This window comes from Drosophila biarmipes, chromosome 3R (assembly GCF_025231255.1).
Source record: "Drosophila biarmipes strain raj3 chromosome 3R, RU_DBia_V1.1, whole genome shotgun sequence".
NCBI classification, from domain to species: domain Eukaryota; kingdom Metazoa; phylum Arthropoda; class Insecta; order Diptera; family Drosophilidae; genus Drosophila; species Drosophila biarmipes.
The window spans coordinates 29,283,216-29,297,237 of record NC_066616.1 but is presented as its reverse complement, the minus strand read 5'-3'; the positions used below and the strand labels follow the sequence as shown (position 1 = coordinate 29,297,237).

The following is a 14,022-nucleotide window of genomic DNA, read 5'->3' as shown; positions in this document are numbered from 1 at the left end:
AAATGTATCGGACATATCGATGTGCAAAGCTATCGAAATTTGAATTTTAAATAAAAAACCGCCAAATTGCCTTTCTCAAAAATTTATTTTGAAACCTTATCATTAAAATAGTTATAAATCTACAGCCTCTCCACCCCCCACTTTCTACAAATAGAAAACACGCTCGCTCATTTTTCAAAAGTTTATTTATAAAAAATGCTTGTTAATGGTAGTTAATCAAGGGTGAAATCATCGTATAGCTAGTATAATTGACAAATTAATTGATTAATAACATATTAAGCATCGAAACATTTTACATGTCGTTAAGTGTAGAATTATCTGTTAAGCTATAAAAAGAATTCAAGTTTGTTTTTGACCAATTTCGATTTCAAACGTTCGTTCTGCAGAGTTTCAACAAAGTAAAGCTACTAAACTTAAATCACAGATAACACTAAAGTGTTTGTTACGATATATGCATGTATATATATGTGTCTGTTTCTATATATATATATATGTATGTCACTATATATGTGTGGTCAAATCGGTTGTTACAGGCCCGCTTTGCCTCCTCCTCTCGTACGATTCCTTTGTGTGGAAACCATAGAAAGCATAACTGACTTAAGGTTAAGTTAGAAAACCGCTAAAACTAACGAAATTGTGTGTGTTGTCTGTGTTTGTGTTGCAGTAATTCTTGTGGCCACATTCCATACGCTGTTAAATGCAACAATTGGCTTAAGTACTACGAAACAAGAGGCTGGGAGTCCTGATTTCGGCATAGGACTCCTGTTTTATGATCCAATTGTTTCCTCATTGTAACCCTCCGCTGTGAATGGCACACGTTTTGCGTAACGCGAATGGCAAAAACTGAAAACTGAGGATCTAAGCCCGGTTTTGGATCTCAATTCAATCCTATGTGGTTATCGAATTCCCTTAGTCTATGATATTAATAGAAGCTGCTGGATTATAAGAATTTTTAGAAATTACACTTCAAATCACTGGAACTCTTGTGTGTGAACGAATTTTGTGAATGGCATTCAACCAGATTTGAATGTGGAAACCGGGCTTTTTTCCCCTCCTCTATACTTTTGTGCTGATCCTGTGGAGTACTAAGATGATTCTCCTAGACATGCACCTCCGGGCAGTCCTCGTCCTTGATCGACGTGTACTGCACCTTCTTGGCCACGTTGTCGAACACCGGCGTTATCATGTACTTCAACTTGTCCCGGCTGACGTAGACCAGGGCCACCAGCAGTCCCAGCAGGATCATGCTGAGCACGATCAGCAGGAAGATCAGAGTGGCCGTGTGTCCGCTGATGTGGGCCTCCGATTGGATGGACGCCGCCTCCGCCCCGCCATAGCGCTGCTCCTCCTCGGCGGTGTTGAGGATGGTGGCAGCGGCGGCCATGGCCTCCGCACACTGGCCCATGTCCATCTGCAGCAGGTGGGCGGCCGACTTGCCCGACGAGTGGGTGCACGTCAGGCTGTCCTTGTTGCGCACCGTCACCTGGGTGTTGGGTATCCACGTGCGGAAGGGAGCGATGCGGCAGTCACAGACAAAGGGATTAAGATTAAAGTCCACAATCAGGTTGGCCGTGCGATTGGGACGCTCCTCCAGCTCGTTGAGCACCCGCAAGTCCGTGGGCTTCACGAAGGTGAACTTGTTGCGCTCCAGATCGAGGAAGCGCAGATTGTTCAGGCAACGCACCTCGAAGTTGAGGTCACTCAAGCCATTATCGCCCAGGTGGAGGTCACGCAGCGAGGGCAGGTCGCAGAAGACATTGCGATCCTTGAAGTGCGTGATCTCGTTCTGCTCCAGGTGGAGCTTTTGCAGCTTCACCAGCTGGCTGTTGACGAAGATGTCGTGCAGATCCTCGCTCAGCTGCGGCGAGCTGTTGTCCTCGAAGGCATCGGTGAGATGCAGACTCTGCAGGTTAATGAAGTTCGAGAAGACGCGCGGATGGTGGTGGTTGACCTCGTCCTCGAACCGCGAGATACTCAGATTGTTGTGGTTCAGGATCAGGCGCTCCACGCGCGGCACATGGTGGTAGCTCTTGCCGCGTATCTCGCGGATGTGATTGCTGCTCATGTCCACGATGCGCAGCTGCTTGTAGTTGTTGATGCTGCCGAAGACGTTCCACGGCAGCTCGGTGATGCGGTTGCCCGTGAAGATCAGCACCTCCACCTGGTCGGGCATGAACTCCAGCACACTGGTGTTCACCAGGCCCGCGTTCGTGCAGTTCACCACGTACTGCATGTCGCTCTCGTACAACTCGTTGCCGCAGCTGCACGCCGCCGGGAACTTGGGTCCACAGCTGGACGAACTCTCGCCCAGGACTCCTCCGGCGCCAATTGACAAGGTGATGGTGACGATGACCACGACCAGGACCAGTCTCCTCAGTTCGGTGGGTGGCATGATTATGATTCCAGTTGCCTGTAAGTAAAAGAGCAGGGGAAAAACATTGTAAAATATGGATTTATTGGATATAATTTTATTTTTGTTTAGCAAATATATTTATATTTTTTATGGAAGGTATATTAAAAAACTCTTAAATTTATTTAAAGAAAAGCTCTCTGCCCTATTATTGGTGCTGTGTGGTACAGCAAGATGGTTTATTGGCTGCTAATGCATTTTAGAGTGTTGCCCAAGGATCAGAAAGCCACGAAACTGGCTCAGTTGCCTGCCTAGCCGAACGGCCAGCTTGTTTATGCGCCACAAGTTGCAGATTTATGTGCTTATGAAAACCGGAGCATCGTGCCACACTTTAGGAGAGGGTATCCGAGCCCCAACCCCCTTTCCCTGCGCCCCTCTCAATCGCCGGCCCACGCGGCGTATGGGTAATTTCTGTTTAGTGGCAAACTTTTCGGCGTCGGTGGCAGAACAACAAACGCCTGAAGGGCACTCCGGCGAGCTGTGGCATCCATCCAGCCGCAGCAGGAGCAGATTCCGGAGGAGCAGCCGTAAACCTGATTATTTTTCCGCTTTTATTGCTATTTGTTCAGTGTGTGTGTGGATTTGGGGGGTTTATGAGTGAGAGTTTATGGAAGACCAAGTAAAATATTTAAGCTCGATACGGAAACATTTACTTGAGACAGCACACCGAATTTTAATTTTACCAATATATATGCATTTACTTCTGGGGGTTAGTAAAAAAATAATTGATGCTTAAACCGAAATCGTTCCATCACGAACAGAGAAATCATTAAATACTTTACTACAGATACCCAAATAGGTCCATCAGAAACAGAGATACATTAATGGTTCTACTCTTAATGCCTATAAATTAAATGACTGAAAACCACAGAGAATTTATGGGAAAACAATAAAGTGAAATGAAATCAATCACTGTAACAATGTGTAGGGAATACTTTTTGTGGAACCAATTAGTTGTGCAACTACACACATAAAAAAGCTATTGGGTCAAATTTAACATTATAATGGTTACATTTTTTAATAGCCAATTTTACCACTGAAATAGTTACTCTCAGAATATAAAAATACACAAAATTACTATTTTATGGTACTTTTACTATTATTAAATCACTATTTTTGAATACTTTCTAAGCTTTTTTATAGCAACTTAACTATCAGAATGGCTTAATTTTACTCCCAAACTTTTTGTGTGTGTTCTACTTCCTTTTTTCCGTAAATTAAAGGCGTTAAAGCTAAAATTCAAGCAGATTGTTTGGAAAAGCTGATGGCCTGTCAGGGCCAAAGTATCTGAAAAGCAGTCTCCCGATTCAAATGAAGCAGAATCGACGAAATGAAGCCCCTATCCCGGAACCTTCTGAATGGGATCCCTGCGCCCATTAATTTCCTTGTCGAGAGGGTGCTCTCAACGGGCTGTTGCTGGCGCTCGAAGAGGGCGTCTGACCAAGGGTCACTCGATGCTAATGAGCGCATCAAATTCCTGGCCGGGGAAATTGAAAACTAACTGCGTTTTAATGGGCCCGGCAGGCTGCCGCTCCTGGAGGCCACTCAATTATCCCGCGACTGGCAATTATGTTGCCCGTTTGCCCGGACTGGATTTATGATGGTTTAGCTGGCTAAGCGTATGTAAATGAAATTTACAAATTTTCAAATATTTATGCGCCACAAATCAGAAATATTTGGCAATTAGTGGGGAGATAAGTGGATTTTGTGAAAGAATTTGGTAAATGTTTAGATTTTCCAGCTGCCTCCCCACTTGATGCTCGACCAAAAACTTTTGTGTTATTTTTTAGCCAAGGTAAAAAGTATAAAGGCGCCCAAACAAAGAAGAAAAGCTGCACTGCACTTGAAGCTTCCGTTGAAGGTAAACGCTGCTTGTATGTGTGTGCTCTGTGTACACATGTGTGAGTCACTTCCGGTTTGTCGGACTAACAAGCAGCCGCACTTTTTAGCCCTTCCCCCGCCCTTTTACTTTAATTTCACCTTTTGTGTCTTTGTTGTTGTTTGCCTTGTGTGTTTACTGTTGCAATAACACACACCTGCCTGCCTTGAACCACCCACCCCCCTTTCCAGCCCCCCTCTCCCACCGCCCCTGGCCATTCCGCTGCAATAATAAGGCAAACAAACAGCATTTGTTCCTTCTTTACTGCACTCGCTCCGCTTCTCGCTGGAATTTATGCATGCGCGTAAAATAATAATAATACAGAAAAGAAACAGCAGCAGCAGCAACAACAAAGGCCAGCGACTACAGCAGCACAGCCGCATAATATGTATGTAACAAGCGCAAGCAAAATAATAATGGCGAGCATTTTCGTGTGTGTCCTTATACCCTGGCGAAGGGTATAATTCACTTAAGTGCAACCGTTTGGGGGGACAAAGTGGGGATATATTGGAAAAGGTATCTATTTTGAGAGGCGGTTGAACCAAGGTTTACATTTATTACCATTGCAGTCCTGTAATGTATGGTCTTGTTAGATTTACTTCTCTATTCGAACATTCGTTCTTTATTCTAAGATATTTAAATAAGATAAATTATTTCCTAAAAAGAACCTTTTTTATTGTTTGTTGGTTGATAAATTGATGTTAAGGAAAAGGGATTCGATGTGCTTATAAGAAATATAAAATACAATACATAAAAATATTTATAAAAAGCTTTTTTCTTAGACGTGAATTTTCGATTAGTTTACGATTAGTTTCATAAATCTTTGTAAAAATAAGGGATAATAAGGAATAGATATTCCATTTTTTTGTTTTTTAATAATGATTTAAATATATAGTTATAATATTTGGAAAATCGAAAAAAGCGTGTCATTTTGTTACTATCCCTTTCGAATCTATTATGATCACTAATTTACTAATTATAATATTCAGATATAACTGATAATAAACAGAACTATAAATACAATACAATATACAATATATAATTCATTCAGAGCTTTTCATCTATCTTCCTTCTCTGTAGATCAGGTATACCTTTTAAATTAGTCTTGAAAGGTATTTTAAGATTCGGTTCCCAAGCTAACACACCCAACTGTTTGTTTATATTTTTTACGTTTTTTATCGTGTTTTTTAACTGCTCCCCCTTTTCCCGCTCTAATTCCCCCTCTGTCCCTCTCGTCTTTAATTCGTTAGTGGTGAAGTGCCAGGCACTTGGCAGTTGCAACACAAAGAAGGAGCAGGTGGAGCAGGAGGAGAAGGAGCAGGAGGAGGAGCAGGTGGAGCAGCAATGGCGAATATGGGGGAGTGGAATTAACGCTGGTCCCTCAATTTGTAATGCACGATGAGTGCGAGCTGTGGACTCCGGTGTGTGCGTGCATATGTGTGGCTGACTTTGTGTGTCTGCGTGGGTTTGGTTGTATGGTCTAATTAGAGCATAACTGGATGGTATGATATGACGAGTTATGGAGGTGCGGTTCCCCTAGATCCCAGAGAGAAAAGTCACATCTACACCCGAATTCAGCTCGTGCCAACTAATGACAGCCAATTTGGTTCGCTTTCGACTATCTCCGCCATTTTCCTTATCAACATCATTTGACATTTGCCAAAATCCAATTGGAATATTGGCAATTTCCGGTTTGGGTTGCCTTTTATCGCGATTTTCTTATGAAATGAATATAAATTTAAGAGACATATTAGATAGTGTAACTAAAGAGTTTAAAATTAATAAAAAAAGAAAAATCGTAGAAATTCAAGATTGAGGACCATGGAAATATTAATACCTGTTCTCATATATAGTAAAGAAATAAAAATGAATATTTACTTAAATTAATATTTTAATTTAAGATTAAGAACCCTCAAATATCCTATTATATTATAACTCCGCCGTTACCAACCACTCTTTAAGAATAGCTCAACGACCTTAATCGCCCCGTTCCCACCTCAAGTTTCTCAACGTTTTGTTTAAGCTTCTCTCATTAAATAATCGCCCACCCCCCTGGCATTCAGGATGCCTTTAAAATTGTTGAGCAAATGTCTCCATTATCGCAGCTCTCCTCAATCGGATGCTGTGGCCAAGGCTCTTACCGTTTTTCGCACTGAAAGCCGGAGCCACGCCCCCACTTTTGGGGGTGGGGACCGGGATGGCATGGAATGGGGATGGGTGGCATGTCCTTGGGAGTTTCGCCAGTCAAATTTCATTGTTGGCACAACTCGTTGCATACTTTCGGGCAACACTTGCGAATGAAAAGCTCTTCAGAGTGAATTTCGCAGCTGCAACTCGCATCCAACTGGGCAAATGGGGGAAAGTAGGGGGAGGAGACGGGAGGAAATCCTAATGCGGCCAACAAGCGTTTAATGTCCTGCCCGGCAGTCATTAAGCGGGAGTGAGAAATGTTGAAATGTTTAAAAGCTTTTCGCTAACTCCGGCTCTGGGTCCTCCAACTGCCAGCAGCCGAAAATGGCCAACTAACTGTTCTTGGTCTGGCAATAAATTTCAGCGGGTTGCCCTGCACTTTTTTAAGTAGGCAACGCGGTGGCCTCCAGTGAGAAAACACTAATCTCACATCAAGTTTATATCGAGGCGTAGCTACAATAAACTTCAGTGGACTGGAGGAAATTATCCGAAGAGGGTTTTCTTCAGTGAAATATGGGTTATCAAACTTTATAGTCATAAATCGTTTACGAAAGTTGCAGATTTTGACAGGAAAAATTCATATAGAGTGAGACCATAACATTATAATGGGATTTTTAAGTAGAATAAAGGTCAAAAATATGTATTTCTCTATGAAATTAATAGTGAACATTATAGTTTCGCTTTCCATTGGTTTTCAGTTTTGTGTGGCCTAACTTTATAGGTAGATTTTAAACTGGTATATTTAATCTGCAAAATGGGGTTTCTGAGTTTTGACCTATATTATTTTCCCCAGTGCATAGCTGAGTTACTGCAGAAACTGTTTTTCCATCTTGCCGGCTTTGTTCAGGGTTGTTTATGCCCCCATTGACTGCCCGCGGAGGCGAGACGCGAGTAAGTAGGCAACACTTGTCGGGGATACCACCCTGGGCCAACCCATCCTCGGTTTTTATGTACGTCTATATATAGTCCCCTTTTGGCCATGTTCATTGTCAACCTGCTGGCGGTTGCTCAGCTGCTGGAGGAGCAAGGGCTTCTGGCTTTTGAGGACCGCGCTCCCTTCGCCAATGCAATTAAACGCGACTGCAGCTCCCGGCATGGTTTACTATCCTGTCCTGGCAGCCAGGACTGCATGAAACTCAATTAGGAAAGTTCACCGGGAGCTGCAAAAAAGGGCGGAGGGTTGAAGAAGCAAGCAGCCCCGCCACAATATGAAATTGGTGCACGTTGGCTTCATAATTTCATTATGAGTGGCGCCCCGTGCGAAGTGCAAAATATACGAGGCTGACAGCATACAGAAGCCACAATGGCAGGCGGCGAGATCGAGAGGGGCGTGGCAGGACCTCCTCGCAGGACTCCCGCCCCGCCACGCGTCTTGGTCAGAGACTATGTAATTAGCAGACAGCTAATTGCACTTCAATGGCCAAGTAAGTGGAGCTGCTCCCTCTTCCTTCTGTGGGAGCTGCGAAGTCTGCAAAGTTTTTCACACGCCAAACGGGAAAACTGCGGGGGAAATGTGAAAGTTGGCCAAGAGTGTGAATTGTGGCTTTGTGGTCTTTTAAAGACACACTCATGCACCACCGGGCAAAATGGCAATATGGCAAAGGGGGCGGCGGAGCGGTGGAGCCACCTCCAGGTTTATGATGTGGTTAACCAGTTGAGGGCGGGCAAGGTAAGGGGGCGTGGCTGGGAAAGGTCATTAGGTGAGTGGGTTCGAAGGCGGAAAAGCAAAGAGGGGTTAAGCCAAGGCATAATGGCATAAACCTGTGGCAAGCACGTGTTTTGCAAGCTGGCATAAGGTAATTTCAGAGGAAGCTTCACTTGCTACCTAAGCTGTATTCTTAGCCTGTCTTAAATACATCAAGGGGTTCATTTGTTAATATTATGTCAGGATATTGACAAATAATCTATTTTTAAAGCCAACTAAACCCCTGAGAAAGATTTTCTTCATTTCGATTAAAGCTTTAAGAGTTTTATTCCTTAAAGTCCAGCTTTAAAACGAAAATCCCATTCAAATTGGTAATTGGAATAAAACGCAAAACGAGATACACAAGCACACACTTCTTCACCCAACGAACACATCGATGGAGATGCAGATGCAAAAATACCCGAAACACGTTGCCAACACTTGGCCAAGTGCATATAACCAGGCAGAAAATTGCACGTGTTGCCAACAAGAGCTACACACAGCCAGAGCAACAACAACGAAAACGCAAGCGGCATTTGCAATCCGTTTTCGAACAGCATTTATAGCAACAGTAGAGCCCTTTTTCGCCCTCCTAACAAGGATTGCTGTCAAAAATCCATCGAATGCTGGGGGAAGTAAGGGTACACTTAAAAAAAAGATATAATACAAAATGGGAAAACTTAAGAAAATTGGGAATAAAAATTTTTAAGTTTAGCATTCTGTACATTTAAACTATAATATATGCACATCTACATAATTTCATTTTCTTTATTATTTGAATACTTTTTGAATCATAATTATTTCATATGGTTCATGACTTTCAAAGATACCTTTAGTCATAGATGTACTAGTAGATGTCTTATTTGATATTTTTGCAAAGCCAATTATGTTATTATTATATTATTAAATGATACTTTTTTCTGATGTAGTATAGCTCATTTTAAGTCTCAATAAGGGTATATTTGAACTTGAAGATACATTTAAAAAATTAGTTATCTTATTTTCAGGTTTTAGTACCGGTAAAAAAGCAAATGTTTCTTTCAGTGCATAGAGGGAATGTGGGGAGATAGGGGGAGTGGGTCGGCGACAATTACGAATAGGGCCTGGCCGTCCACCCCCCACCCCTCTCTTTTGTTTTGCAAATTTATGCAGGCCAAGTCGCGGGCAAGTCGCGCTCGAAACGCGTCTAAAACGCGCCCAACTCGCACGACACTTACAAATTGCATTAAAAGCGGTCGCATTGGAATCGCAAAGCGCCCACCCCTGCCACGCCCCTATGACGTACTTGTTTTCCCATTTGTGTTTTCCCTTGTTTTGTTTTTCCTCTCCATTTTTTTCTCAGCCTTTCTGCGACAAAGTTTTCGTTTGCATATTTTTTGGGGCTGGTTTGCGTAGTTTCATAGTTTTGGTTTTTTGTTTGTCAACTGGAGGAGTGGCGCAAAAACCACGACGGCTAGTGTAAAGCCCTGAATTCATAACGCTTTTTGTTCGACTTATTTCCGGGAACTCAAAGGGCTTTGACTTTTCAAACGATGTGAAAATGTGTTTAATGCTTACATTTATATACTGCCAATAAAATGCAAATAGTGTTTATGGGCAAGTGCCATAATAAACACCAGAATTTATTGCTCAAGGGCAGTTTATTAAAGAGAAATTGGCAGTTTAGTTTCAAGAAATACACACTCTGTTTAAAGTGCCAACATAATTAAATTATACTAATTTTATAAAAGAGGAGAGAGTAGGTGCATTTTATTAGGAAAATATTATTGTGCTAAATCGAATTAAATTTTGACAGGTTTTAGTTAGCAAATAAAAATAAATAAGCCATGAATATCCTTGGCAACGAACAGATTAAATCTACATTTATGTATGAAATATTTGTGGTTGGAATCTAAATTCTCATCTGTTTGGCAAATATTTTCATTTAAAATTAAAGAGCTTGGCTTTTGGTTTTGCCAAGGCAAACAATTTATTCTCCTTGCCAGAGGAAACTCTCGATATTTATGCAGCCAGCGAAATAATGTTCTTTAATCACTTCTAAGTACGTTTTTGTGGCTGCATCAACTTTTCGCTTTTCACTTTCCACTTAACACGAGCAACCTTTGCTTTTGTTTCCTTTTTCCGCTTTCACTTTCGGGATCAATCCAATTTGTGAAACACTTTTCGCGGAAACAAAACCGCGAATAAAGCTGCAAGGCACACGCTTTGCTTCATTGAATCTGTCCCACCCGATTTTCCAGCCCCTCCACCCCCCTCGCTGACCATCCCTTCGGAATGGAAAACTTTTCAACGCGTTCTTTGTCCCGCTTTCCTCGCTTTTTGGTCGATCAACTTTATGTTGTGGCCCAAACTGAAACAGGGGAGAAAAAACCTAAAAATGTATAAACGTTTTTTCTGGGCGGAATGGGAGTCTGTGACATCGAGTTTGGCTTTTCAATTCAATATTTTCGATTTCATCGTTGACGGGAAATGTGTTTCGTTATTTTTCCCATCCATTTTTTGTATTTTTTGTTGTATTTACCACACCCTTGGTGGGCAACAACTTGGTGGCATAAAACTGCAAATGAATGAATTTTAAATAAACGCAGGCTCGGCCAAAGGCTGTAGCTTTTCTTTTGGGGCTCGCAATGTTTTGCATTGGAAATTCTATGGGCCACCCCGAGGAGTTGGGGAAATGTAAATCTACTAAATTCGTTTTTCCCTTACTCCACCCATCCCGTTTTTTGCCAGCTTTCTTTGCTGCTGTTTTTGTTGCTCGACTTTTTACTGGCCTGGCTTTTGACTTGGACTCTTGGCGTTCGGGCCAGGACGGTGGGGGTGGTGGGTGTTATGGCATGGTAGGGGGTGGTGTGTCCATGCAGACAGGGCCAAGCTGTTTGTTTCCAATTAGACTCGCCGGGCGCCATGGCAGCGCCGAGGGGCCGTATGATAATTGGATTGCCATGCATGGAGGCCACACCCGTGTCCTTTTCTACATGGCACAAAAAAACAATTAACTAAATAGCAAGTTGAACCTCTTTTTCATGAAACCAAATCTTTCTTTAGAAACCAAATCCACCCCAAGCTTGTTCATTTCCCCTTACAATATGTCAAAATTTTAGTCACCAAGTTTTCTAAAAGTTGAATAAACTTGCATGCACAAACTAATTTGTATAAGTATTGGGTGTACTTAAAAAAAATAAATCAGTATTAAAAAAAAACAGACGGTAAATAAAAAGGTTAAATTCCATATGCTTGTAAACTCTAAGATAATATATAAATATTATTATTTTAAATTTAATAAGCCAGTACATAATAGAAAAACGATGTTTTCAAATACAATATGACCGTTTTTATAATATTTTTATAATTTATTTATTATTTTCTGGTATTCAAAATGTTTATATTAAGAAAACTTAAATTTGCTTAATAGATATAAGTTTTAAATATATATTTACAAATTTCATTCCTTAACTAAAAAATAATTAATAAAATAAGGCCAGAGCTAAAAACCCTTTTTTTAATAGAGTATCCCCGAACTCATGAAATATTTTTTTTATGTAAGGATTCAAACTTTATAATATTTTAATTCCTAATCTTCTGAGATTCGAAAAAGTTTAATATATAGAATATAGATAAAAAGTTAAATGGATATTTCAATTAACCCAATCTTATATTACTGCAATATACCACGCATTTTCTTCCAGTGTATAAGGCAGAGGTGGAGAGATAGAGCTGTACACGGCTGCTTGCTTCCTGTTTTTCTGCTTCTCGGCTCCCCTTTCTCCGCTCTCCTTTCGGCTTCCCCACTCTCCGTTTACCGTTGGCTGTTTGCTGTTTGCCTTGTGCTTTAACAGATAAATGGACAGCCCCGTGAGGCGGCAGACAGAGATGGCAAATCAACAGCAGCGGCAAGAACAACAGCAACAACAGCCGGCGGCGAGGGAGCGAGGGAGACAGAGCAACTGCCGGCAGCAAGAGGCAGACAACAAAGAAGCGTCAACAGTTGACAAGTGGCTAGCAAGGAGTGGCCAGAAGGGGTTGCTCGGGCGGGGAGGGGTGCGGTGCGAAAGGGGCAGCAGCTCAGCGAAAGCTACAAAAACTGTAGCACGCTTTCGAGAGCAGCGGAAAGTGGGCAGCGAGCGGCAGATGAGTGGGGGCTATAAATAGTTGCAGGCGCCTTGGGACCAAGAACTATGCCAAGGGGTCTAGGGAAGGGGAAGGGGGGAAAGAAGGGTTAGACTTGGGGCTACAGTCGGGGTGAAGGGTCAGCGTTTAGGCTCAACAGTTGGTCGAGATGCAAAGGGCAGGAACAACGAATAACTATAAGCGATATGTTTTAGATAGTTTACTATGAGATAAGGAATATTATATTTTATTATTTGATGATGTAAAATCATACCTAAAAATATTTATATAATATTTCAGTATGTTATACTTATAACCGAATAAATCAATTTATTTATTTTATAATTTTTGTACTTAATATGCACATTTAAATATTTATTTATATTTGCTACTTTTTTGTCAATGTTAAATACTTATAAAATAAATATTTTTGAAAAAGCTAAACGTATAAGAATATTTTTTAAGTCTTATATATAAGATATACTACAATTTATCAATTAGATTTAGTTTCGTGTAGAATTTGTAGAGTTTGTATTAACTATTTTAAAAAATTATCGGTAGTACTTAAAGTAAGCCTAATCAAAGAAAGGGAACTTTTAAGACGATTAAAAGTATATTTGTCCTTAGAAAAGCTAGTATCTCCCTGTTGCACGGATCTCAGTAATGGAATATACCCTCAGGCTCTAAGGGTAGTGTGCATTAAACAAAAACGACAGGTAGCTAGTTTAGCCACAGCGACAAGGTAATTTCGCTCAGGGCCGCGCAGCAGACTCAGCAAATGGCCAAAAGGCTGGTGCATTGTTGCGGTAAAACCAACACGAGTTTTAGCCACACAAGCAGGCCGGCAGACAGTGCGTATGTGGAATATGACCAACATGGCGTATGAGGGATATCAACGCCGTTGTTGACTTACGCCGTTCGTGGCTTCACTGTGGTTAGATTGCAAACAAAGCATCGTGATTTTCCGGAAAACCCACCATTCTTTTTCCCATATTTTCTATCATGCATTTCCTACAAACATTTACAAAAAAACCTGGAATATAATTGAATAATAAACGAGCGTTTTTATGGTCGCAGCTCCTTTTTAAATATGCAAATTAATTTTTAACATTTTTCACTTTTTCTGTGAACGAACTGGGCAAAATGCTAGTAAAACGTAGGAGAGATTGAAATTGGGATGAAATTAATTAAACATTGCCTTTAAAAGCTTTTAGTTGATGGGAAAACCAGCACAGGTTGCACATTCTGCAAGATGTTAATCACCGATAGGTTTTCAAAATTTAAGAAAACCAACAGAAGTTTTTCAATTTAAATTACTGTGAGGTCAAAAGGTGGACAACAAGAGCACTACAACATCAAAGCGAGGACAACAAAGATCAGGAAAAGTAATAGTAATAAGGGAAACAGATAAGCGACAAAGCCGAGGCTGTGAAATGACAAGGTAGCCAATGCAAAAGCAAAGGCAAAAGCAAGAACGCAGCAAAGCACCTGAAAAGCAGATAAGCGACAAAGCACAGCACAATCGCAATAACCCAGAGAGTGGTAGTAGTACAAATGACTGCAAAGGCCAAAGGTTAGCAACTACGTATACAACCGCAACAGAGGGAATGGTTTGAGACCATAAAGAAATGAGAGAAACTATTCCAAAGTCATTTGGCAAGCGGTGAAGGGCGGAGGCGGAGGTCGCAGGTCGGAAAAGAGCAGCCGGGCAGGCCAGCAGCAGGGGTAATGGTAATGGTAATGTCAATGGGC

The 14,022-nt window shown here is 41.4% G+C and overlaps 1 protein-coding gene across 4 annotated transcripts in view; it reads right to left on the bottom strand.

Annotated features, from left to right (window-relative positions):
• Positions 1 to 167: 167 nt before the first annotated feature.
• LOC108025458 (SLIT and NTRK-like protein 1) overlaps positions 168 to 14,022 on the bottom strand; it is a 45,422-nt gene continuing 31,567 nt past the window's right edge. For all 4 annotated transcript variants that reach the window (XM_017095959.3, XM_044095037.2, XM_050888375.1 and 1 more), the window contains one exon: positions 168 to 2,410. In XM_017095959.3, coding sequence (XP_016951448.1) covers positions 1,100 to 2,392 — 1,293 coding nt within the window. In that variant the 5' untranslated portion in view covers positions 2,393 to 2,410 and the 3' untranslated portion in view covers positions 168 to 1,099. The remainder of the gene's footprint in view (positions 2,411 to 14,022) is intronic.